General features: G+C 41.4%; 1 protein-coding gene across 2 annotated transcripts in view; it reads right to left on the minus strand.

Annotated features, from left to right (window-relative positions):
- The window catches only part of LOC131582311 (contactin-3-like), a 93,810-nt gene that overhangs the window by 18,996 nt on the left and 50,230 nt on the right, over nucleotides 1-24,584 (minus strand). For both annotated transcript variants that reach the window (XM_058845325.1, XM_058845324.1), the window contains exons 4-9: nucleotides 16,272-16,475; nucleotides 15,577-15,679; nucleotides 14,424-14,608; nucleotides 6,890-7,026; nucleotides 4,714-4,843; nucleotides 3,504-3,654 (exon numbers count right to left, since the gene is read on the minus strand). In XM_058845325.1, coding sequence (XP_058701308.1) covers nucleotides 3,504-3,654; nucleotides 4,714-4,843; nucleotides 6,890-7,026; nucleotides 14,424-14,608; nucleotides 15,577-15,679; nucleotides 16,272-16,475 — 910 coding nt within the window. The remainder of the gene's footprint in view (nucleotides 1-3,503; nucleotides 3,655-4,713; nucleotides 4,844-6,889; nucleotides 7,027-14,423; nucleotides 14,609-15,576; nucleotides 15,680-16,271; nucleotides 16,476-24,584) is intronic.

The following is a 24,584-nucleotide window of genomic DNA, read 5'->3' on the forward strand; positions in this document are numbered from 1 at the left end:
TCCTCCTGTAATTTGCCATCACTTGGCCACAATGAAAGCTGCTAAAACTGGAGTTTTCCTAATGGAATTGCAGTGGAAAGTCTTTCAGTGAAGTTTCTGCAGCATCTTCTCATCTTTTTCTAGTCTTGGTAAATTTAGAAACATCTAGGAATAAAGGTGAGTTTGCTTAAAGGTGAAATGCTGCTCTGCATTTGCACAAAATCCTGTTTTTTAACCCTGTTCCAGTCAGGTATCTGAGGCAGGAGCTCAGGACCCACTGCAGCCCACAGGCAGTGACTGTCAAGCACAAACTGAAAATTAAGTCATGAACATACATAAAACATTAAGGATATCTTGGAAGGGGTTATGTCTGGGTCGCAGCTATTTTAGGATTTATTCTGGTTTTGGTGAGTTAAACCAGCACCAGGAGCATTTAACTCTGGTTAAACATCTAATCCTCCTTTTCTGGAGGACAAAAAGACAAAAATTCATCCATTTGGAGGTGGAGGTCTCTCAGGCACCCGATAAATTTAATTCCCATCTTCTGTCTTTCCTTCTGCACGTTATCCTATGCTTTCACTTCTCTCTGCACTCCATTGCTCTTTAATATTTAGCTCTCTTTATTAAAGATATTCTAGGAAAAAAAAAAAAAGAATCACATACTTCGCAAAATTAACAAGAAACAAGATTGCTTTCTTCAATGCTGAGCGATTTCTCAGCCCAGAGCTCATGAATCCATTTTGAATTATATTTTCTCCCCTCCACAAGACACACTGTATTCAGCTCATTTAATTAAAATTTACTGACTCATTATCCAAATCTTCTACATACAAAAAAAGCAGCACCATTTAAAAATAAATTAAGAATACGAGCAACAGCGCCATCAAAATGAAACTCTCTCAGGCTTTACTAAAGCATTATGGTCAGCACCTCATTGAAACCCAAGCTCTCTGATGACAAGAAATTCAAGTATTTGTGCTTTATAATTCAAATAGGAGTTTTCTAGAGACATATCAATTCTAGCCATGCTGATGGAAATTAAATTTCAGCTCCTTTTGCTTCCCCACCTCTCCCAGGTGTTGTCCACGCTGGACCTCCCTTGTGGGAGGAAACTCGTTCCTCCTGTTTGCTGCAATTAAAAGAGAGGAAACCCTCCCCACCAGACTTCTCAACTGGAAAGGGAGTTAATGGCTGAAAAATGTTCTGCTAATTTGAAACCCTTCCCCGAATTGCAGGAATTGTAGAACCGCATGAAATCCAGGGATCGCAATTATTCACAGCAGACAGTAATGAACTCCGGGGTGCTCCGCAAAGAACCACACTCTGCTCCTCTCTGAAGGCGAGTTTACTTCATTTAGATTAATTCAGGATTATTATTCTTGTTATTCTGCTTCCTCTGGAAGCCATTTACAGTGTGTTGTCAGAAATAGACACTCTGGGTCATATTTTGGAATTACCTGCACTTGGCAGAAGTAACAGCTGTAATTTATGTTCATAAACCTGAGCAGGCAGCAACACACTCAATTCAGGTTTGGGAATTGAGTGTTGATTTCTTCAGCCTGGTACTATCATCCCAAATGAAACTGCTACCATTCTACTTTTGATGGAAATGGAACAAGGACAAAAGCAAGGAATTTACAATTTAGGAATTTTCCTGAATGGACAAAATCAGGCGCTGCGCTTTTTTTGCACGCGCTTTACGAAAGCAGTCACAAAACCGACTGAGATCCATCAAAAGGCAACGAGTTTCACATGAATTTTAGAGGTCACAGCTTAATTTAATACATTAATATTGTTCAATTAAAGGCTAGAAGCATTCAATAAGCGAGTAGTGCTGTTTTGAAAGGGATTTTTGCTCGCCTGCTTGCAGGCAGGCAGCCAGTGAGGCTGTGCCACCACATCCAGCTCTGCAACAACAGATGCCCCAACTTCTGCCAAATTGTCACATTTGACAACACTTAACACCAGAACAGATGAAAACTCTTGTGGCCCCTGTGAACAAAGAGCCAGGGCAAAGATGACAGTGCCCAAAGCTTCTGGGTACAAGAAGACAGCCCCAGCCTAATTAAAGATGGAACAAATAAAGGTCTCCACTGCAGTCTCTCCAGGTTTTATCTATCTGGGAGCAAATCCTGTGTTTAGAAATTGCAAAAGAAAAGGACAACTTGGTGTTCTACAGGAATAGGACCACAAGAATTTTGTCTAATTCAGAAGCAGTTTCCTGATGCCAGGCTAAGTTTTGTACAAATCAACACCCAGCCCTAGAGGAGCAGGGACACATTCCTCGAATCACACTGCCATGGCAATCCTCCCTCAAAATGTTTGGTTTCCTCAGTCTCATGTCTGGCCTTGTGGACACTCTCTGCCCATGAATTATCCTGCCAAGCACAGTGTGACACCAGAGTGTTCCAAGAGGAGCCTGTCCCCACTGCTCCCAGCAAACACTTCCAGGGCTGTTGCTGGGGCTGCAGCCTGTGTGTGACTCAATAAAGCTGACCTGGGCCAGAGTGAACTCCCAAAACCCAGTTCTGGCTCCTGTGAGTGTGCACGGCCTGTCCTGAGCCCTGAAGAGCTGCAGCTGCAATGCCCAGAGTGCCACACTGGTTGTACCTGTGTGAAATCAGACCTGGAACTCCCAACCACACCTCTGCTCCAAGGAGCTGCTTTTCTGCCCCAGTTCACCCCCTGAAAATCCCAGTCTGTGGAAACACTGAAATGTGGAACAGAAAGGCTGGGAAGGCAGCAATGCCCAGTGTGGGAGAGATGCAAACCAAAGGCTGCTCTGGAGCAGAGGTACAGCCCTGCCCCATAAAAATGTCTTTTTATACAATTTAACCAGCACATGTGTGCAGTTTCAGCTTATGACTAATTCAATAATGCTTTAACAGGTATTGCTGGAAAAAAAACCCATTTACATGTTGATGGAAATCAATAGCTGGGGGCATGGGTAAATCACAAACTCTCCCCTGAGAATTCCAATCCCAAAACACATCCACTATCACGTAAACAGTGATGACATCTGTTACCCCTGGTAGCATCATGGCTGCTTGGAAAGAACCTGAAGTGCATTTTCCTTTTCTTTTCATGTTTTCATCTGCTATTCTTGACCTCCCAATTAACTTTTCCTTCTTTTCTCAGCTATATCATCCCCATGGCTGGAACACACCTCTATTGCCCCTTTGCCAACATTTTCAGAGCATTTTGCTGAAGCCTTTTAGTACTTTTGTACAGGCTTTGCATTCCCAGTTTTCTATCATTACCTGCTTCTCTCTAAATCAGGCCCAACTCTACATTAAGCTGAAAACAAAATCTGACCCTTGACCTTACAGAAAGCACCACACTTGCACTCTCAGTGCTCTCATACCATCACAACAAAAAAAAAAACAACAAGCAAAAAACCCCAGGCCAGCCAGACTTCAGAGAGACTTTACAAGTGTTTGGATTTACAGCTGACACTACTGCATAAAACCACACACAAAAGCTTCTTGTAAGATTAAAACAAATAAACCAATGTAATGTGATACCTTTCATTTTCGTGTAGCTGCTCACCTCCCTTCTTCCAGGAACATTTGGCCTTAGGGAAAGCTTTGGGTTTGCACTCAAAATCAACTGTGCTGCCTATCTGAACCTGGATCAGTTTCTTCATCGGACTCTTGGAAAAATCTGGAGCAGAAGCTAAAACAGAAGGGGTGGTAGTAGTGAAATAAAGCACCTTCAGTGATATTAATGATACTATTTAGCACTTACACCAGCACTTCTCAGATTCCAAACATAGTTAACACCATTAATTAGGTCAGACAGATCTTCTATTTGGCAATTAGGTATTTTCTCCTCCTTTTTTGTACCTCATCCTGCTACCAGAGGTCTCAGCTGTGCAGGTGAGCACTCAACAAGGCAAGAACAGAAGATCACAGTGACCAAAGCTCAAAGAACCCAGTGAGTGCTCAGCACCTGCCCCGCTGGATGCTCTGCTGAAGGGAGCACATTTCTCTGATCAATCTAACCAGCACCACACCAGGAGCCTCACTGAACCTCAGGGAACTGGAAGGTTCCCAGTTTCACGTGCCAGATGACAGGAAATGAGAGTGTAGCTCATTCTGAGTGAAATTTTCATGAATTAAGTTTCGAAAAGGCTCATGTCCTCTCCCTATAGTAACACTGAACTTTGAAAGGAAATTCAGTGTTTGAGGAGAGCAAGGAGCATGTGCTAATCACCACCACAAAGGAAATAAATAACCTGTGTCCCCAGAACACAGCACTGTTACAGGAGGGAAAACTGCACAAGTGTGAGTTGTGTTCCCTCCACCAAACAGCTGCCACTGCTTCAGCCCCAGCACAGGCTGGGTGGATGCTGAGTGTCACTCCCTGTCCCTGGCTCCACAAGGGCTCCACACAGAGGATTTTAACCCCATGGTGTCCCACACAGAGGTGAGAGCAGCTGATGGAGCCAGCACCACCTCCACGCCACACCAGAGCTTTTAATCCTCTGGCCCAAACCCAACCCCCCATCCCTGCTCTTTCCCTCGTGAATAATTTATCCTGTTCTGTTTTAAATGAATGATTGGCCTGGAAATCCTCTGGCAGCAGATGACTCAACTCCTCAGCTCTGCAGATAAAGACATCAGGTTGACAAAAATGCTTTATTTCAGTGGCAGCAGCTGAGTGAGTTAAATCCGAGGGGGTGTGGAGAGGGATAATGAGGTTTGTGTTTTAGTGAAAAAAGGAACATCTTACCTACAACCCTGAGCTCTGCACTCGAAGAGATGACACCATGTTTATTTTCAGCTATGCACTGGTATCTGCCAGAATCTGTCAGATTTAGATTTGATATTGTAAGTGCACCATTTTCAATTTGGATCCTTCCCTGAATATTAAGAAAAATATCTTTATTGATGATATATTTTCCTGTGAAAAATTTAAAATAAGTAAGGAACAGAAATAGGACAGCATAAGTACAATGAATTGGGTAAATGCAAAAGCATCATCTTGAAAACAGTTCCAAAAGAAATGATCTGACTGCATCATGGTACAGCAATGGTGATCAGCTATTCATGGAGATCAATTCAATGCACGAAGTAGTTCTTAGAACTTGCCCTGTTGCACTGAGGTCTGTCAATCTCAAATGCCCTTTTATTTCTCCAGAAATACGGACAGAACCCTACCAGCCCCCTCAGACAGAGCAGAGTACCCAATGTGTGCAGATGGCACTGGCATTTCACACTATTTCACACGGCCACTTGCTAATGAGCTCGCTGGAACACTGCAGAAAATATTCCAGCAGCCTCTAAACCAAAGGCACAGAGTGAAGTGCCTTGGAGCCAGCACAGCTACTCGAGTGTCTGGGTCTTCTCACCCTGCTCATCCTTGGAAAGCTCAATTACAGCAGGAAGTGACTAATCTGAGTGGCACAACTGGTGAGAAAAGGAACCGAGTGAGAAAGACAAAAACAAAAGAGCATCAGCTTTGGGGAACAACCTTTGGGGAAAACCAGAGACACAGTAATGCACAAAACCCAAACTACCTGGCCAAAAGCATTTTCTAGGGGCTGTGTTTTGGATCTGGACCTGGCCCAAGCACAGGGGGACTCCAGGACAGCTCAGCTCCTGTCCCAGCTGAGCGTGAGGGGCTCAGACAGACAGAAAACAGTCCCAAAGAGGAAAAAGCCTGAGTGTCTCCATGTCTCATCTCCTCTGCAGCATCCCAAGCTGCTGCTCTCAGAAAAGGTTTGCTCATGGAGCAAGGGAGAGCTGAGTGGAACAACCCCAAGAGATGTTTGTGTAGGAGACCCAGCACGAGGGATTACTGCAGCCAAGGAGCAGAAGACACCTGATCACTGCACACAGAGAACTCCTCTGGTGTCTCCTCAGGGCTGGGTCTCAAAGAGCTCCCTCACTGTTTCCAGAGGAAATCACCCTTGTGCCCTGACATCAGCCAAAAGGCTGGACAGCAACACTCCAAACTGGAGAAATGAGGAGAATGAATGATTCCAAGGTATTTTTGTACTTCCTGAGGTAAAAAAAGCCCATTACCTCAGTGTCTCTGTATGACACAGCGACAATGCTCTTAAATCACCCAGAGGAGATTTTGTGCTCCCTCATTTAACCTGTCCACAAAACACCAGCACTCCTTTTAGGCAGCACGATGTGAGAAATGCTTTCCAGTGCTCTGCTCATTTTTCAGAGCCCTCCAGTGAATTCACCTGGATGTCCCTTTCTTCCCCAAAAGCTGGTGCTGAGCACAAGGCACTGGCCAAGGGCAAAACGGCTTCTTGGAGAAGCAATCAGGCAATATTCCTGACAAGCTGAAAACGGGGCTGCTTTCCAATGCAGCAGGGAGATTTCAAATCAATAAATAAGGAATATCAGATCATGTTCTGTATTTCTCACCTTTCACCTTCTAAGTTCAACCTCATTTCTCTGTCACCAAATGCACTAATTTCAATTAATTTGCTCTGACAACTGCATTAAAGCAAATATCTATGTTATGTTGATGTTTGTATTCCACTCTTTGCAACAAGTAGTGGTAAACCCACGAATCTTCAAGAGTTTTGTCAAGAAGTTGGAAATACTTTCTTACTACCTTTAATGAAATGCCAGCTGCAAATACAGTAAAATAATTCAAGCTCTCCATCCCTTATTTATAGTTATTTATAACATTATTAAACTTCCTTCTCCAGCCATTTCTAACGTTTTTTTTCTGTGGTTCTGTTGTTTTTAGATGTGCTTTTAGCTGGAATATTTCTGTACAGCATAGTTTGTCTTTGCAGCTTTTGAGGCCTCATCAGGGTGCTCTCAAAAATCACAAACCCGGTATCAAAGATTTCTCTTGACTAATACCAGGAACTTTTGGATTCTCCAATTTGCATTGTGTTAATTGTACACAGCACCACTTTTCCCAAACAGAAAGTTACCTCTATTGCCAGCTGCTCTCCATTCCTCAGCCACCTGTAGGATGGTTTGGGCTTCCCACTCGCTCTGCAGTCCCAGTATAAAGTGTCCTCCACAGCAACTTCCACATCCTTTATGGTCTGGATCCAGTGAGGCTTTGCTGCAGATAAAATACACAATGAAGACCCTCACAAGTTATTGTTCCAGGTCAGAATCAAAGGGTTAATGGGCACAGAACTCATCAATTTTCTGCACAGACTGATCTGTACCAACAGAGCTTCCCACTGGTCCTGCTTCAGCCCCCTGCTGAAACAAGTAACTCATTATTCTTCTTAAAACATTTTCATTATGAGCACTAAACCAGAAGAAAATTGAGAGTACAGATCACTAAAGCTGGACTAGTGAAACCAATATTAAAATCACTAATGATTAAACAACATCATTTTGCAATTGAGGCAAATGTAAGAGAAAGACATTAATGGCGAGACTGAAATTAAATAAGTGATGTGGCTAAATCATCAAATTAATGCTGAAGAGAATCCTTTAAGTCCTAAAAAAAAATAATGGTATGTCAGCCTTAGTGCTAAATACCACTTGAATTGTTTTCTAATGCAAGGCAGCACTTAACTGGATGAGAACATGGATATATGAGATTGTTTTTGAAAGTAGAAGCCTTGGCACAGAATTTAGGTAATGCAAACCAGTAGAATAAAGTCCATAAAAATCACTATTTTTTAAGCCAAAATTTGATGCAATAATACCATACATCCTTCTGAATTACCCTAGATACAGTTAAAACTGTAAAGGTATTTAAAACATCTGCTACAGCTTTCACAGGAAGGAGAAAGCTCACTTGGCAAATAAACACCAATGCATGAAAAACAACAGTAATTTATTTTTATTCCTTTAGTGCTATTTCACATATCAGTTCAACACTGTTTTATAGGTAATTTGTGAATTTTCTTTTAATTTATTTATCAGGAAGTCTATAATCTCAGCCCATGCTTTTTTTCCAAGAAAAGATAAATCCTGGACACTGCCTATGGAAAAAACACATGAAAGAGCAGGATGGAACTTGGCTGCAAACTCTTAGCCATGGGCAAAGAATTTTCCAGAGTAAATTTGCTTAAGTCAGTAATTCAGGAAAATCTCATAACACTCTCATATGAAAACAACCAGGAGAAAACAAGTCCCTGGTGATGTAGGAAAACCTTATTTAATACAGGAGTTTGGGAAGCACAGATTAATTCCCACTACAGTGGGGTTCACACTTATTTCATTTTAAAAGATTCCTTGTTTCCCAGCATGGAAATTTCCTCTCAATCCCAGGTTCTGCAATGCAGTGAAAACACCTCAACATGACCAGGTACAGCACCAGGTTTTTATGATAATGATTATTGATCTACTTATGATTTATGTACCCATATTTAGAGTTAACTTCTTACAGAAGAACTTCCTAAAATGTATTCACTGAGGTTTTAACCTACTAATAAATATTGGAATTCAACCAAAATTTGCTGACAGTGAAACCCTCTGAATATTACTTTTTTTTTTCACATCCCCATGAAGATTAACACCTGTCACTAATTAAGGGATAATTTATTTTTTTGCACTCTCTTTATCAAGGTCAGCTGCAAAAGACAGGATGACCTGATTTTTGTGTCACATGGATGTACAATTTCACTGGAATTAACTGGGGTTAAATCTTCAAAGTTCAGGTCACAACACTGGAGCTCAGGACAGCCATTGCTTCATCTCACATGTGTTGAGGAAATGAAAGCTCAGGGCTCCATGTAATGAGCACTTTACACACCTCAATATTTATGCAACATTCAGCAGTACTTGAATTACTGATGGATCCATACATGTGGAATATTTAACATCTGCTGCCTATCTCCACTTGAAAGTACGTTAAATATAATCTATTTTCAAGTCTAAAGATCTTGGATTCAATTCTACCAATAAAAGAAAAATCATTGTCTATCTAATCTTGTTTTAGGACTCTGTGTCAGGCAGTCTCCACAGGAGGGTTTCCCAAGTCCCCACACAACAGAATAAAGCAGAAATTCACAGAACAGCTTCCCAAGGCACAGGGTGAGAGATTCCTGGTGCTTGTCCATCCACAAGAGAGTGCTGATGGAAACTTCAGTGATTTCCTGGAGAAAGGCTCCTTTTCTCTTCTAATTACTGATGGAGGAGCTGAGCAGGAAGAAAAGCACCACTTTCAATCCATCTTTGAAGGAGAACAATTCCACCAACCAGCTCCAAATGGAAAAGGCAGCTCAAGAGGGGCAATTCCAGCTGGGAATACTCTGACTTCTGGCCAGGATGAAGGTGCTTCATGTGCAGAAGGAAGTCAGCTCTCAGCTACTGCTCTGACACCCTCTCAAAACACCAGCAGGACTTGCCAAGCCCAGCACTGCCCCTTGTTGTTGAGCTGAGGACACCTGAAGGACTCTGAATAAACAGCTTTATTCCTCTCAAGATTTAATCACTGCCAGGAAAACTTTGCTGCCCAAAATATCTGATTCCACCATCACTGCCACATCTGTGCTCCTGAAGGAAGACTTGGTAGTAAAATCTCATTTTCTCCTGGAACTACTGCACAGTTGTTGTGAAATCTGGATCTTCCTGAGGAGAGAGGAAGGAATCACCTCTTCCTAAAGCAAGGACTAGGCAAGCAGGCAGCACATCCCTGCTGAGATTTAAAAAGAAAAAATACAGACATTGTCCTGTAAGCTGAGAGGTTGGAAGTTAATTTTAAAGGAGTTCACAGTGCAGGGTTTAAGACTGTGATAGGAATCCGTGTTTTGGGAAAAAAAGAATTCTTCGTAACGTGCTGTGCAATCTTCATGAAAGATTCATCTGGAGCTCCCCCAGGACAAAATGCTTGCAGGTAAGTGATTTTCTAAAGCAGGTTAGCCCTCAGCTCCGTGGCCAGTCACTTGGAAAAGCACCAGCCTGGATTTTGCTTCAGTTGTTTTAGCCTAAAATATTCCTGGCAGTGCTGATGGTCCCAGAGGCAAGGAGAGAACGAGTGTGGGACTTGAGGAGCAGCAGCCCAGTGAGAGGCCTCTCTCCTCTGGTCTGTGGTGCTCAGGATGACCCTTCTCCCCCAGCCTGCAGGAAACAACTCTTTACACCCCAGGCCTCCCCTCCAGGCCAGAAGGGAAGGAAGAACAGTTTTTTTTGCATTTTACAAAATCCTTTGTGAGGTTCCTGGTGCTGGTGTGAAGGGAGCCCAACTGCAGTGATGCTCCTGGAAGCAATGGCTGAAGAAAGTGACACTTATCAGAGGCTGAGCTGGGATTTGTGAATTATTTGTGGACTAACCTCTCACAATGCATCAAAACACACATTTTTTTATGGATGATTTCCTTCAGAGTGAGAGAATCCAACAAAAATCTGTTTTTAATTCTACAGGCCAGGGGAACAAGGGTGGAGGGGAGGCAGAACTTCAGGGCCATGACTTTTCCAGGGAGTTCTGTGCTCTGCTGGGAGCCAAAGCCCCTGGGAAGCTCTTCCAGAACAGGGATTCACACAAGATGTTGCCTTCTCACACTTTTACTCTGACATTTCCACTAGGAAAGCTGGGCTGGAAATCACTGAAACACCTTTGGGGAGGCTCAGCAGATGGGTGAGAAATCAGAGGAGAAAGAACTTCCCAGAGCACAAGAGGAAGCAGCTGTGAAGCACAGGGGGGGAAAAAGCCACCGCAAAAGTGTAACCTGCAGTTTTCCAGCAGGCCTGTCTCAAAGTCAGCCTCTGATACTCACACTGATGCCTGCAGCAGGGATGAACCCTCATTTCATCTCAAAACTCCACGGGACTTCAAGCACGAGTCACTTTTGTTCTGCTCAAACAGCTGGGCCTAGAGAAGCAGCTGACACTTCTCTGAAAATTCCATTTTTTTTACTCCCATTCAAGAATAAGAGTGCCCTCAAGCAACAGGTAATTCCAAATCACTGCAAAAAGCTTCAGTATGTAAGAGAAGACAAACTGTTTGTCTGGGCAGCAAGAAAATTCTATTTTTAGACAACATTAAAGATTAAACTCTACGCTGATCAAACTCAGCAACTCATTGATGTTATTTACTCATTTGTAGCTTTGTTGTCGAAGTTTTGAAGACATCTCCAAGCACAAGACAGAGTCAGGCTATCAGATAAAACATTTAAACAGAGATATTCTTCTACCTACACAAATAACACTGCTTCAGTTCAATTCTGCCGGTAGATTATTAAAAAATAAATAACAAAATACACCAGTGTTTTTTAATACACTAAAAAAAAGTAGATTCCTGGGGGATTTTGTCTTTGTTATCACAGCAGAGCAAAAGGAGAACAGCAGCAGAATTTCTTTCTCCCTGTCAAACATTTTATCTTGGTACTGCCAAGCAAGACTTCTGTATATCAGCATGGGCTAATTAAGAATATATTTTCTTCAATTATACCTTAAATTAATTGCTTTACATATCTTTACCATGCTTCATGTTTAATTGCATCCTAAAACACAAAAATGTAATTGTTTCATCTCCTCTCATTTTTCTCTGCCACGAAAACATCTCTGTGGATTCTTTTTTTTCCTGTTATCTCTTCATGGGAAGCTAAAAGTAATGACAAATGAACACGCTAATAAAGGGAAAGCAAATTATTTATATATTCAGGTTCTACATTCAATCATAGTTGGATAATCTTGTCCTATTTTTAGCACAATCTGAATTCCCCTGAGTAGAAAAACTGGCGTTTAACAAATGTTAGAACTGTAGAAAGGACAAAAAATTGAACATTTGATGTCAGGCTTTTCTTGATAAAATCCTTCAGGAGCAAAAAGGAAGATTAATAGTCTGTGAGTATTGTAATGGAGCCAGAATATCTGGTTTAGAATATTGATTTTAATTATCAACACCAACTATGGGTTGAGAGCTATATTTAAAACTCACCATAATTTTAATAAAACAGACTAACTTCATTTATTTCAGGACCAGAGTTACAGAGGTGACAGATTTATAGGAATTCTTGAGAAAGTGACCATGGACAGGAGTAAAGTTGAGCCTGTCCTCAAGGGCTTTGTGGCTTCAAGGCTGTAATTCATTATTGGATGAAAAAGTAAGGCTTTTAACCAAATTATTTATGCACTGGACAACCTGATTTCCAGATTTGAAACTTTCCAGTTTCAGCTCACGAAACAAACCACAACAGGAGTGTTTCACTTCATAGCAGAGCAATGAATATTTCAAGCTTTTCTTCAAAACCAGCTTTATGTTATATTTACAAAGAATCCTTCAAGTTTGCAAAGAGAGAAAAACCTATTTTTCATGAATGATTTTTATCAATATTTTTTTTCCTTCTAAAGATTTCTTTTTGACATTATTTTGCTATGACATCTTGCAAAACATTAACCCAATCCTTCTCACACTGTTTTTTTTTTTTTGGGTCAGGCAGAATCATGCTTTCTTCTGCCAAGAGGAAAATGAATGTCACTACTGAAATAAAAAGATATTTGTACTTGTGTAATGTTTACATTTTTCTATGTTTGATAAGCAGACACGCCTTCAACTTCCACCAGTAAAGTGTTTTAACAGCAGCCACCATTCCCTAAAAACACCAGATTTGTGGATTTTTGACAGCATTGGTTCTTTCTGGCAGATGGATATTTTTTTACTCCGTGTCTTCAGTTTATTGCATTAATTTCCCCCAAATCCTCATCTGCTTTTAGAAAAACTTCCTTAAATATTGATCTTCTATTGGAAGGCTGAGTGGGATTGGATTTCTTCACCAGACAGATTTCTGGGCTTTGGCACCAGATGAGGTGGCAATCCATCAGAAGATATTATCTTCACTTATAAAACTTTGAACTATCAAATAGAGTTAAATGCTCTTATCCTGAATCTGGGCTTGTTGGCATTCTAACTGCAACAACAAAGCAAGTACCAAAATAAGAAAGATTACTTAAATCTATTTAATTCTGCAGAATGGGTTCCATGAAGCAGAACAAATGAAATGAAACAGTTGGAGTGCCATTACTGCCATTACAGCTCTCATTATTCTTTGTAAGATAAACATCCATATCAGGGATGACTCTTAACACGGGCAGCCATTCCTGCTGGAATATGAGCTCCATCTGAGGGCTCAAATCCCTGCCTAGATCTGCAATGAAAGCCTTCACACTGATTCAGTTTCACAGAACTGCAGCTGGGTGGCTTTTGCTCATTAGCAACATCCTTTATTTCAGCTCTGTGGACTTTTAATGAGCAGAGCAGAGCTTGGGCAGCAGGGCAGGTACCCCAGGAATGGCCACTGCTGAGGACTGATGAACAAATCTACTTTATATTGAATATTTGTAATTTATTCTGATGTATCTCACAACTGCCACAGCAATGTTGAGCCAAAATGATGCACAAACCACAACTCTGGAAGTTTCAAGCAGCAAATATGGTCACTTAATAGAACCAAATGCACAGTGCCAAGGCTGGAATGGCAGAGGACACTGGCAGGTGAAGCAGCTTGGATTTACTGCCCTATGTTAATCACAGGATTTCCCAAAAAGTCATAATGACAATCAGTGCATGGAAATTTTGTGTTGCTTCAAGTCCCCTGCCCAAGCTGACCTTGAACATTTCCAACAACGGGGCATTCATCCAGTGTCAAAATTAACTTGCAAGTTGGCAAGGAGAGAAATCCCTTTTCCTTCTTCCTTATAAAATCTATTGTGCCTTAAACTAAAATCTTCATGGCCTAAAATCTTTGTGTTCTACCAAGCAGCAGCTCCCCATGGAGAGGCAGTGAAGAACTTGCTCCCAGTTGCAGAGGAGCTGTGCTCTGTGCCTTTATCCAACTAAAAACCCATCTCTCGGCTCAAATACTCCTCCATGAGGGAAACATTCCAAGGCAGAATCAGAACCACTGTTTAAATTGCCACTGAAGTAAAGAAAATTATATTTGCTGCGATCTGGCTTTAACAAAAATTGTCAATTACCACTTTGTTGCAAATCACTCTCGCTTTACACCACCACCAATGTGCTTTGCTGATACTCATTTCACTCTATAGCCCTAAATGCACAAGAGACTGCCTTTTTTCCAGCTATAAAATTTCATATTATTTCATTTCCTATACTGGATTATATCCTCCCATTTATTTACTCATTTTAAAATAAAATTGGCTGTTTTGAAAGCACAGGATTGAGAATATCCATCAGTAATCTCTTCACAAAGCAAGACAAAATTTGTACTTCCCATAAACGGGAGGCCTAAATGATCCCCCAAATAAATCCAATTGACTTAAAATTGAAGGTTTCACCAATGGACCAAGTAGAAATGTTTTAAAAAAGAAGTCTTTCCATCCCAGAAAAAAAAAAACAAGCACAAGCACACTCTGCTTTAGTCTCAGCAATCCTTGTGAGTTTTAAGCCAGAAGTTCTCATTTTCTGAGAGCACTTCAAATGCTGTGTATTTTTAAGCCCATGGAACTGCAGAAACTGGAAATTTCAGAGAAGCCCAGAGCAGTTTGTGTTTCATGAGTCAAGAAAGGTGGGAGGGAGGCAGAACAGAGGTTTCCTACCATAGTAAGTGAGACGTCCTCTTGCAATGTTTTTGCCTCTGGAGTTTTCGGTAATGCATTCATAGAGCCCTGCGTCCTCCTGCTGGAAATTAGGGATTTCAATCATGCCATTGGATTTCCTCAGCTTTATTTTACTTGGAAATGGCAGCCCGTCAGTTCTTCTCCAGTTAATCTGAGGCACAGGGCTAAAGAGAGAGTAATGAGATTTTAAACAGTTTTGCTTAAAGTCCTTGATTGTCATAATGAGATACTTAAAGCAAACTAAATTCAGCAGTGACTTACAGGCTGTGTTAAAAGCAGTAACCACACTGTACATGACAGATGGTCAGACACTCTGGCACCTGATTTGCATTCACTGCTGATTCCTACGCTGCATTTGTGGCACCAAATTTGTCAGGAGTAACTCTGTGAATGCCCAATAATTGCAAAATTTCCTGTAAATCACCACTGGCCTCCCCTGAGGACGAGTGAGATTTACCAGTGGTTTCCAAGAAGGAAGGATCCAGGCAAATCTTTTGGAATTGCCATCCTCCAGCAGCCTTTCATTCTGTGATTTGCAAACCTCCCCTGACTGGGCAGCCAAGGCAATAGCGTGTGATCAAGTCATCAATCTGATATGGGCACCCAAGAAACTCCTGCAAACAAACCCCACACTGATAAATAAATACATTTACAGAAACACAAATGCATTCTCAGATCATCTGTGAAAGAGAAAAGGCATCAGCTGCGAGTGAAGCATCATTCGGAGGAGAAATGCATTTCAATCTTTATTTTGGCTATAAAGAAAGAACAATATTATGAAATCACCAAGGACATTTAAGAGGAAAATTCAGACAACACTCTCACAGACTTCAGCACCCTTTCCTTGCACAGAGAAAACAGACTTAGTTCAAAGGCTGTATGCAAAACCACACTGAATCTGCTCAGGTTAATTTGAACAGAAACACAAATTCCCGTGTGGCCAACACACACATCTTAATCCTAAACAAAATCAAAACACACTCCAAGAGTCTTTGCCCTCTTATTTCAGGGCAGGAGCTGTGATGACCAAAATCAGGTGCTGGGAAAACACCAGAACAACTGCCAGAACCCCACAGCTCTTGTGCAGGCGGACCCTGAGGTGCTCCACTTTTCAGTGAAGATGAAAACTTACTTTCCTAGAGCAAAGCACTCCAGCTTCACAGTGGAGCCTTTGGCTGCTGCGAGCGTCTCAGGGAACTGAACTTCTATTTTGGGCTCGTATTCTCCCATCACACCTGGGGGGAGACAATTGAGAAGGTCAAACTCTGAAGGTAATTTTTGAAGGTAATTTAAAATCAAGTTTATTTCTCTCACACTCTGCTTATAAAGGGACACACAATGAAATCAGGGGCAGAGTGAGGATGCAAGAGTTAATCTTTGTAGAAAGCAGCCAATGTTTGTGTGGCAGCGGCCTCAGGGACGACAAAGAGTTACACTGTCCCACCCCAAACCCCTTGTGAAGAGTGGCCCAGGGGCTCTGATTGGGTTTGAGTCCCTGGGGGGTTCTCCCTTGGTGTGCTTCTACTGGTCCCTGACCCTGAACTCCACCCTCAAAGGTGGAAACCCTTAAGAGTTCTGTCCCTCAAAAACCCCTGCTGTGCCTCTGTTGGGGCTCTCTGTTCTGGACCTGACTTTGTTCCCATGCTGAATAAATGGTTTCATGAACTGGGAGCCCGTCCTGTTGGTGTTTGATGCTGGTCCCCAGAATCCTCCTGCTTCCCTGCACGAGATCCTGAGCTTGCTGACTGCAACATGTTTGGACATCAGGTGAGGATTTCTGGCTGGAGAGGCAGAATCTCTGGGGGATGATCCCTGGTGATCCCATACCGTCTGTACGCAGCACCAGGGGCGTGGGGGAGCCCAGCACAGGGCTGCTGCTGGCCGTGCTGGTCACCACACAGCTGTAGTTGCCCACGTCTGAGGGCTCCACCTTGGCGATGTACAGGTGTCCTGTCTCCTGCGACACGAAGCGCCGGCTGTCCTCCTGCACAAACGAGGGGTACTCATTGAAGATCCAGGCAAATGACAAGTCTGGGAGGGGAAAAAACACAAGCAAAGATGTTTGATAGGGTTTTTCCACCTTTTTTCCCCCCTTCTAAGATCACTTTATTACTATATTGGACAGCATTGCATTGAGGCCTTAAGTTTAAGCTTTCATATTTTTCCCTAGCTGTGTAGTTTTGAGTTTCATATTCAGTGTCAGTGATCTCTCTTCACAGAACAAGCAGACAAAACAATTCCTTTCCTAGCTTGGTACCCAGGACAAGAACAAAAGCAGAAACAAGGGAGGGCTGAAGAGACAAAACAAGAAGGATGGCACTTCATAACCTGAAGCTGTAATTGGACAATTAACCCTGATACACAGATGGACCAAAACTGATAAAAATGTGAGACCTCGTGACCAGTCATGCATTTTGTGACCATTTTTGGGTCCATCTTGGGTGCAGCCCTGGCCAGGCTCTTGTGCTGCCCAAGGTGTGTCCTTTAAGGCCTTTCAGTAAATCCCTGCTTTATCCTGAACTCTGCCCAGCCTCTGTTCCAGGCCAGCCTTCTCCAGGTTCTGGGGACCACAAAGGGACAGAAGGCATCACGTTATTTAAAATACTTTACTGTGTAACAAACAGAGCCAAAGACTGAGAAAACCAGATTTGAAAAAGTACCAGAAACTAGAAAACCCCCCAACTTCTTTCACCAAATCCCCAACTCCTCCAGCAGAAGAAAAAAGGCAAAAGAAATCCAGTGTTAGGGGGTTTTGTTTAAATTCCCCCCTTTTTTTTTTTAAATTTAATATGCATGGAAAGAGGAGAAGACAGCAAATTCGAGAGCAAACTTTGCTGAAATGGAAAGATTATTCATTCAGTAGCTACTGAACTCCTCAGCCAGATGCTTAGCCAGTAGAAACAGGACAGGAGTATCCACGTGCTAAGAATGTCAAAAGAAGCCTAAATTCCCAGTAGGGCTCATCACACAGCAAAACTATTTTTTCATACAAAAATCCACAAAAACTTCATTAAAAACATTTCTGTATGATGTGGCAAAGTAGCCCTCGCTACCATTCATTATGATTATTTGAAAGGAAGAAAAAAAAACAAACCCCACACCTCAAAAGATAAACTAAAGAGATCTGGCAAAAAATTTGTTTTGTTTTCTGAGCATCACTCTGAGTTTTCTGTGCCCAATTTTAATTGGCAAAAGCCTCTTCCTGTGCGAGGCCACGTGTCTGTCTCATTCATTTCCTACAGCATCAAAGGAAAATAAATTTTTAATGGTGTTCTAGGCAAGGAATAATTTTTCACCCACGTGCCACTTATACAAAGATTACAGCTTCTGGAAGTGCTAATTAGCAATGATTACAGCTTGATTGGCCTCTCTTTGTGTCTGCAGCATCGGCACTGCCCCCACGAAATGGAGATCAGCCCTCCCTGCACAGGTTTAATTCGAGGGTGCACAAATTTGGGTGCATCATGAAATGAAAAGGTGACACATCCTGAGCCCTCAACACCTCCCCAGGCTGCCAGAGCCAACAGGACAATTTAACACAAGCTAAGACTGTACAGGTGGAAAAAAAACACTCAGTAAATGAAATTAAGATATTTATGGGCTGCCTAACGCCAAAAAGGCATCAAATGAAACGGTTGGTCATTAAACTGCATTTAATTTTGTTCTATCAATATTTAAACCTCTTCCACTGTGATGATTTTGCAGCAGCAGCAAGTGCCAACCAGTAACAGGCCCAGGAATTAAAATTCTGTCATATTTAGGAATATTTAATGTCAAACACATTCCATAAGGAGGAAGAGACCTGCAAGATCATCACCCCTGTGGGCCTGCAGCATCTCCTCAGGAGCAACAATGGCCTTCAGCACAAATCCTTCCTCCAGAACTCCAGAGGTGCCACTTTTCATGGAAAGGCAGCCAGGATTTGTCAGGAAATAATGGGGGAATTAGGGCAGTGGGAAGCATGGAATTATTTCAAAAAAAGAAAAAAAGAGAGCACACCTGAGGAGTTTGAAGGGGACTACGTGGTCTTGGGGAGCAAGGAATGGGTGCTCTTCCTAAATGGTGTGAAAAATGAGGTTCACATATTTTTTTATAGAATTTAACGAGGTTCACATATTTTTTTATGGAATTTAAAAGTTTAATAAAAAGACAATTAGGAGATAAAAACAGAGTATACAAATAGGGCCGGGTGTCTCTGCATTCAGCCAAGAGAGCTCACCTTACTAACAAAGGATTGTCCCTTAAAAACAGAACCCTACTACATATCCATAAAATCTCATACATATTCAGACATTCTTCTGAGGATCTTTGGTGTTCTTCTGTTTAGTTTTCTCTTGCCCCCTTCCCAATAGATCAATCTTCTTGGCACCATCGAGATTTACATTCCCTGATACCAGAAATGCAATAAATTCCTCCCCCCAGAGTTCTGGTCACTGATGTCTTCATCTGGATAAAATAGTTTACAAATGCAGGAGTTCTCTGGCTATTTTTTCTCAGTCTTGGGTTATACAAACAAAAGCAGTTTTTATTTTAATACTATGCCATAGCCTAACATATATAACATATATTATATTATATATGTATTATACCACTATTTCTAAGTTTCATCAATAACAGAAATAAAGGAAACTATATTAATACAACAAAATTTTCCAATCTTATACACATAACATTCATTTTAATATTTGGAAAAAGCCAGCAATATAATATGTATCTATAACAATGGGAAAGGCAAAAAACAGAGAAGAACTTGTTCTACAGAAGAGCTGGGTGGAGACAGTGATCACTGCCCTGAGGAGGGGCTGACACCAAGTTAGGGACCAAAAAAACCCATTTTCAGCTCTACACCAAACTCAGCCACCCCCAACTGGTGACACCAGGCTTTACTGGCTCTGGTATTTATTGAACCACTTGTGTTTCCTTGCTCAAAAATATTATTTCATGCTTAAAAAAAAAAAAAAGGAGGAAATAAAAAGAAAAAAAAAGATGTCCAGAGCAGTGTGAGGGAGTGGAGAGATCTGGAGATGCAGGAGGAAGAGGAGCAGCTTCATTTCATTCCTGTGATATTGGGTTAAGTCAAGAGTAAACCCACTGAAATCAGTCACTGATTATGGCAGCCATGCAAAGAGGATTCCAGTTTAATTGGATCCCCCAACCTATGAAAAAACACTCCTGGAAACCTAATTCCCCATTCAACACATATTTTAATTGACTCTCTTAAAAAAAGTCTGTGGTATTTCCATCCCTGTGCCCCACCATCACCACCTCCTTTTATATTTATTGCCCTTTACAAAATTGTATTCTTATTTAAAAAAAATAAAAATAAATAAATAACAACAAAAAAAAATCATATTAAACAACTTGTGGTGTGATTTATTATGTTTACACCATTTGCCTGTTGCTGATCTTAGGGCACCTCCAGGGACCCAAACTCACTCCCTTTCTGTCAATTACAAGTTTTCAGTTGATTTTCTGTTATAAATGGAAGTAATATGTCTCTCCTGGGCTTCCTCTGAGTTCTAAGCCTTTGCTTTCCAATGCATTTTTTTCCTTATTTGGTGACCATACATGGATAAGGTATTGGAAATTACAGTTATTACTCAATTTTTATTTGTTTACTACATCTTGGTTGGCGGCTTCTCTTTATTTTGCATTATTTGATTATTATTTACTCTGCAGTCTCCAACACACTCAGCATGTTCACACTGTTCCTTTTGTGCACCTAAGTGCCCAATTAAAAAATGCTTATAAAATTACCTGTCATTTTTAAACCTGAATTCTTTATGAAATTCAACAATTAAATCACCATGGCCTTTGAGGTTTACCAGGGTCATTTCCTGCTATTTATGAACCTTAAAAAAATCCCCAAATTACTGTTGCTAAAGGAACCTAATGGGGTAAAATCCACACATTTATTGGTTTTTAACTATGTTCAAGGCCAAGCCTTAAGTTTATGCACATCCTTTTGAAAATACGGCTTTAAATTATGTTTAAAGAATTCTAAAAATATAGAATTTAAAGAAATTATGTGTTTCTTCTAAGTGAGACTGAAACATTTCACTGGGAGATCATTTACAGAACCACAGTGATTTTACTTCCTGCAAACAGAATTTAAATGACAACAGCAGTGGTGGAAATCCCAAACCATAATTAAATTCAGGAAGTTGGAAAAGCAGAAGTTTAGGGGAAGAAAAAAAGGCACACAGACCAATGATCAAAAGGAGGAGGACAATTCAAAATTCATTTTATCCACTATTTGCATAAATAATGTCAGCTCTTGCAGATTGGGATACTGGAATGTGAGTGCTCCCAGGGGTATAATCTGTTTTATTTTACGTAAATTACTTCAAACTCCTCCTTAATACTTTTCTTTTCTTACTTGGGCCAATTTTCCTGCAGTCAGTTCATCACCTTGAGCACCCCCATCCTCCCCTGGGCAAGCCCCCAGCACCAGCTGCTCCTGGTGATCCCTTCTCTGTGCCATAAAACAAGGAACATCTCCCTCATTTCTTCTGGCAAACATTAAAGGTTGCCTTCCAAATAAAAATCTTCTGCTCTGGAGGCGTAGGACAAGGTGTTTATGTGCTCCCATAACGTATGTGTAAACTGGAGCTGAAAATGTCACGAGGTGCCACTGTCAGAAATGGCAGCATTTGGGCAATGAAAACCAGTTCTGAATATTATATATATAAATATTATTATATATTATTATATTATATTATATATATAAATATTATATATTATTATAGATATAAACTGTACACAATTTCAAGGGTTTAGGGTTATATTCTTGCACACATTCAATGCCCAGAAATTTAAAACTATCCTAGGTATGTCCAGCTGGGAAAAACAACCCAAAGCAATGCTCAGGCTGCATTTTCAAGGGGGATCCTGGGCTGCTGGCATTCAAGAAGTTCTATCACTGATAATGAAAAAGTCTTTAGCTGCAGTCACACTTCAGAGAATCATCTGGGTTGGCCTTTTCACATTTTGTATATAAAAATAATGGTAATTACAAAACCTCTCTAGCAGGGCTTGAATTGTGGCCTCCAGGAATGATGTGAGACAGGAGGATCTGCTTAAAATAGGGGCAGTGTTTTCCCAGCCACTGAAATTTCACCTGAACTCTGAAGAACTCCTCTTCTGGCTGAATTTTTGTTTATACAAAATGTAAACTGTGTGATGGGAATGCAAGTCCAGCTACAAAAAGTGAAGAATGTATCCCCAGAAATTAATTTTATTCCAGAGGATAATGGCAACACTCTGATTTGAAAATAATGTACAACATTAATTGTTTTGGCATAGAAGGTGAATTATTTGATAGCTAAAATATACCAGATCAATTTTCAGCCTGCTGTGCAGGTAATCAGGCATGCAACCTCTGTGGATGGAACAGCCCAGAACAATGAGAGCAGTGAGACACACAATATCTCGCAATTCCAATCTACTCATTTAATGAGAATATTGAAATGTTTCAGCTCAAGTTTCAAGGTTCCTACTTCAGGCTAAAACCTGATTTTCACTTTTAAATGAAACAGGGTAAGAGTCCACTTGTTTTTTCGATTTTGGAATGAGCTTTAGTTTGATATAAAAACAGATGTAATTCTTCAAAAACCGTTCTTTTCTCTGCTGTCCCCCAGCCTAGAGCACAGCCACAGCCCTGGCCAAGAGGTACCTGCACACAAGGAATGATCTGAAAATTCATCTGAATTCTGATTTTCAGATCAGACTGAATGAATGAGCTGTGCTCAGCTGCCACAGGGATGTCAAACAGCCACTAAAGATCCCTTGTTCCCCACTCTTCAAAATTCCCAGAGCTTTCCTAAATCATTCAAAGCAGCAACGCTCACCACTTATTAAAGCAATTAAAACACCAACATTTCTAGGCTCATCCTTGGGAAGCAGGTGTTCCAGACTGGCAGCAGATTTCTTTATTAACACCAAGTGCAATTCCAAGGAGCCCATTCCCTGGAGAAGGGCTCAGCACGTGCCCTGCCTGCTGGACAGGGACCATCAGCCAGCAGCAGCCTCCAGCCCCAACTCCGCCTTTAATCCCCGAGTGCTCCTCAGCTGGCAGGTTCAACATCCCCTGCTGCTGCCAAGGAAGCCCAGATGTTAATGAGAGCCTGACAGAACAGCTCTGCCGTGCCTGGCTTCCAGTGCTGAATAAAAAACCCCATTTCTCTTCCCCCGGAGCTGCGCCAGGGACGGGCTGGTTTCTCTTTATCGCCTTTCTGCACTAATTGTTCCAGACTCGCTGCGTCACTCCGAGTGTCCTGGCTCTCAGCACACTGCTCCCACTCTGGAAGCAGGCAGAAAAGTAAGAAAGTGCTTTAGGAAGCAATATGTAAATACATCCCCATTAGCCAGATCCATTTCAAGTGACAAATTGTTCTTTTAATCACCTCCCTAGAACTTTACATTTAATTGCTGAGAGCATTTCCAGAACTCTGTTGTGCTTTTTCAATAGCTGGAAGTATTTTAAATTGCTTCCTGCCTATAATAATTTTGAGGATAAAAAAGGCAATAGTTTAGTTTATTGCTGAACTAAAATAAATCTGATTTCTTGTGAATGTTAAATATTAGGGACATAAACCAAGGGAAACTAATGGAAATACCCAGGAGTCAACCTCCAAAGTAAAGCACCAATATTTATAAGTGGAAGCAGTAATTAGTGCCACTTTCATTTGGTACTCTTGCACTCCTTTAGGAGAAGGTACTTGATAAAACCCTTGTGAGAAACAAAAGTTCCCTTCAGCACTCTTGTTCTGAGTGCTGGGATCAGCTGGGAATGTGTGCTGGGACTGCAGCCACCTCCCTCCTGCCTCTTCCTCATCAATTATCCTGTTCCCAAAGAAAAACCCAAATATTTTACTAGAGAAGATAATGGAGAGCTGGAGGAGAAATACCCCACAGTCACAACTGAGGGATAAACATAAACTTGGTGGAGAGCCAAATGCAGTTATTGTCTCCAGTTTTCTCCTCTTTTCCCCAAGGCTTAACTGAGATACCTGAGACTGGGTAAGTGAAATGGTTCAGCCTTAAATTTTTTCTTGCAATTTGGTTCTTCCTAATCTACTTCTCCCTTTTTCTTTCCATCCCCCCATTCTTCCAAGAGATACCCCACAATGGAACGTGGAGTTAATGAGTTCTTTAAGATTTTGGGGTAAGAAACTTCTGAAAGCTTCTTAGGTCACTTACCCATCTCTGTGACAGCTTAAAAAACACTCATTATAAAGCAACTGAAGATGGTGCACAAATATATAAATAAGATATATTAATTTCAGCCTGGAGCACAGGTTTATCAAAAGGAAAAGGAGTGTGTTTGACAAAGTGCCTAGCAGAGTTTGTCTGCAGCATTGGTTTGGTTCTGGTGGTGAAAATAATGCTCTGGCAGGTAGAAATCATTGGAAGATCCAGCTGTGAACATGTATTATTTCCTCTCATATGGACAAACACAAGTGTCTCTCAGGTACCATTTGATTTCAAACTGTCAGCTGAAATTTGTGCAGATGATGATGATGACACCAGCAGGACTATTGAGAAATATGTTTTTAAATAAAAATGCCATTTCTCCTTGGCAGATTGAAACAGCAAAGGAACACTATGGAGCCATTATTAAGGCCAGTGCTCCTACAATATTCAAGGTACCACTCTCCTTAAAATACATTTTTGTGCAAGAAGCTCTGTGAGTGTGATTTATTGCTGATGCCCAGACGTGTGTCATCCACAACCTGCAATGAAAGCAGGAAGCACAGGTGCAAAAGCAGGATGCTGAAAGGGGAGTTTAGATGGGATATTGGGAAGAAATCCTTCCCTGGGAGGGTGGGCAGCCCTGGCACAGAATTCCCAGAGCAGCTGGGGCTGTCCCTGGATCCCTGGCAGTGCCCAGGGCTGGGAGCAGCCTGGGACGGTGGGAGGTGTCCCTGCCATGGCAGGGCTGGAATCAGATCTTTCCAGGTCTTTTCCAACCCAAGCCTTTCCACAAAACACTGATGTGCAGCAGGAAAGAAATCATATTCTGCAGTTGCACCTGTTTAACTTTGCATTGAAGGTATGAAATGTTTCCAATGCCAAATACATAAAATTAATTCAACTTACAGTTCCCTGAGAAATAGCACTTTGTTGCTATTTAAGAGG

This window comes from Poecile atricapillus, chromosome 9 (assembly GCF_030490865.1).
Source record: "Poecile atricapillus isolate bPoeAtr1 chromosome 9, bPoeAtr1.hap1, whole genome shotgun sequence".
NCBI lineage: Eukaryota > Metazoa > Chordata > Aves > Passeriformes > Paridae > Poecile > Poecile atricapillus.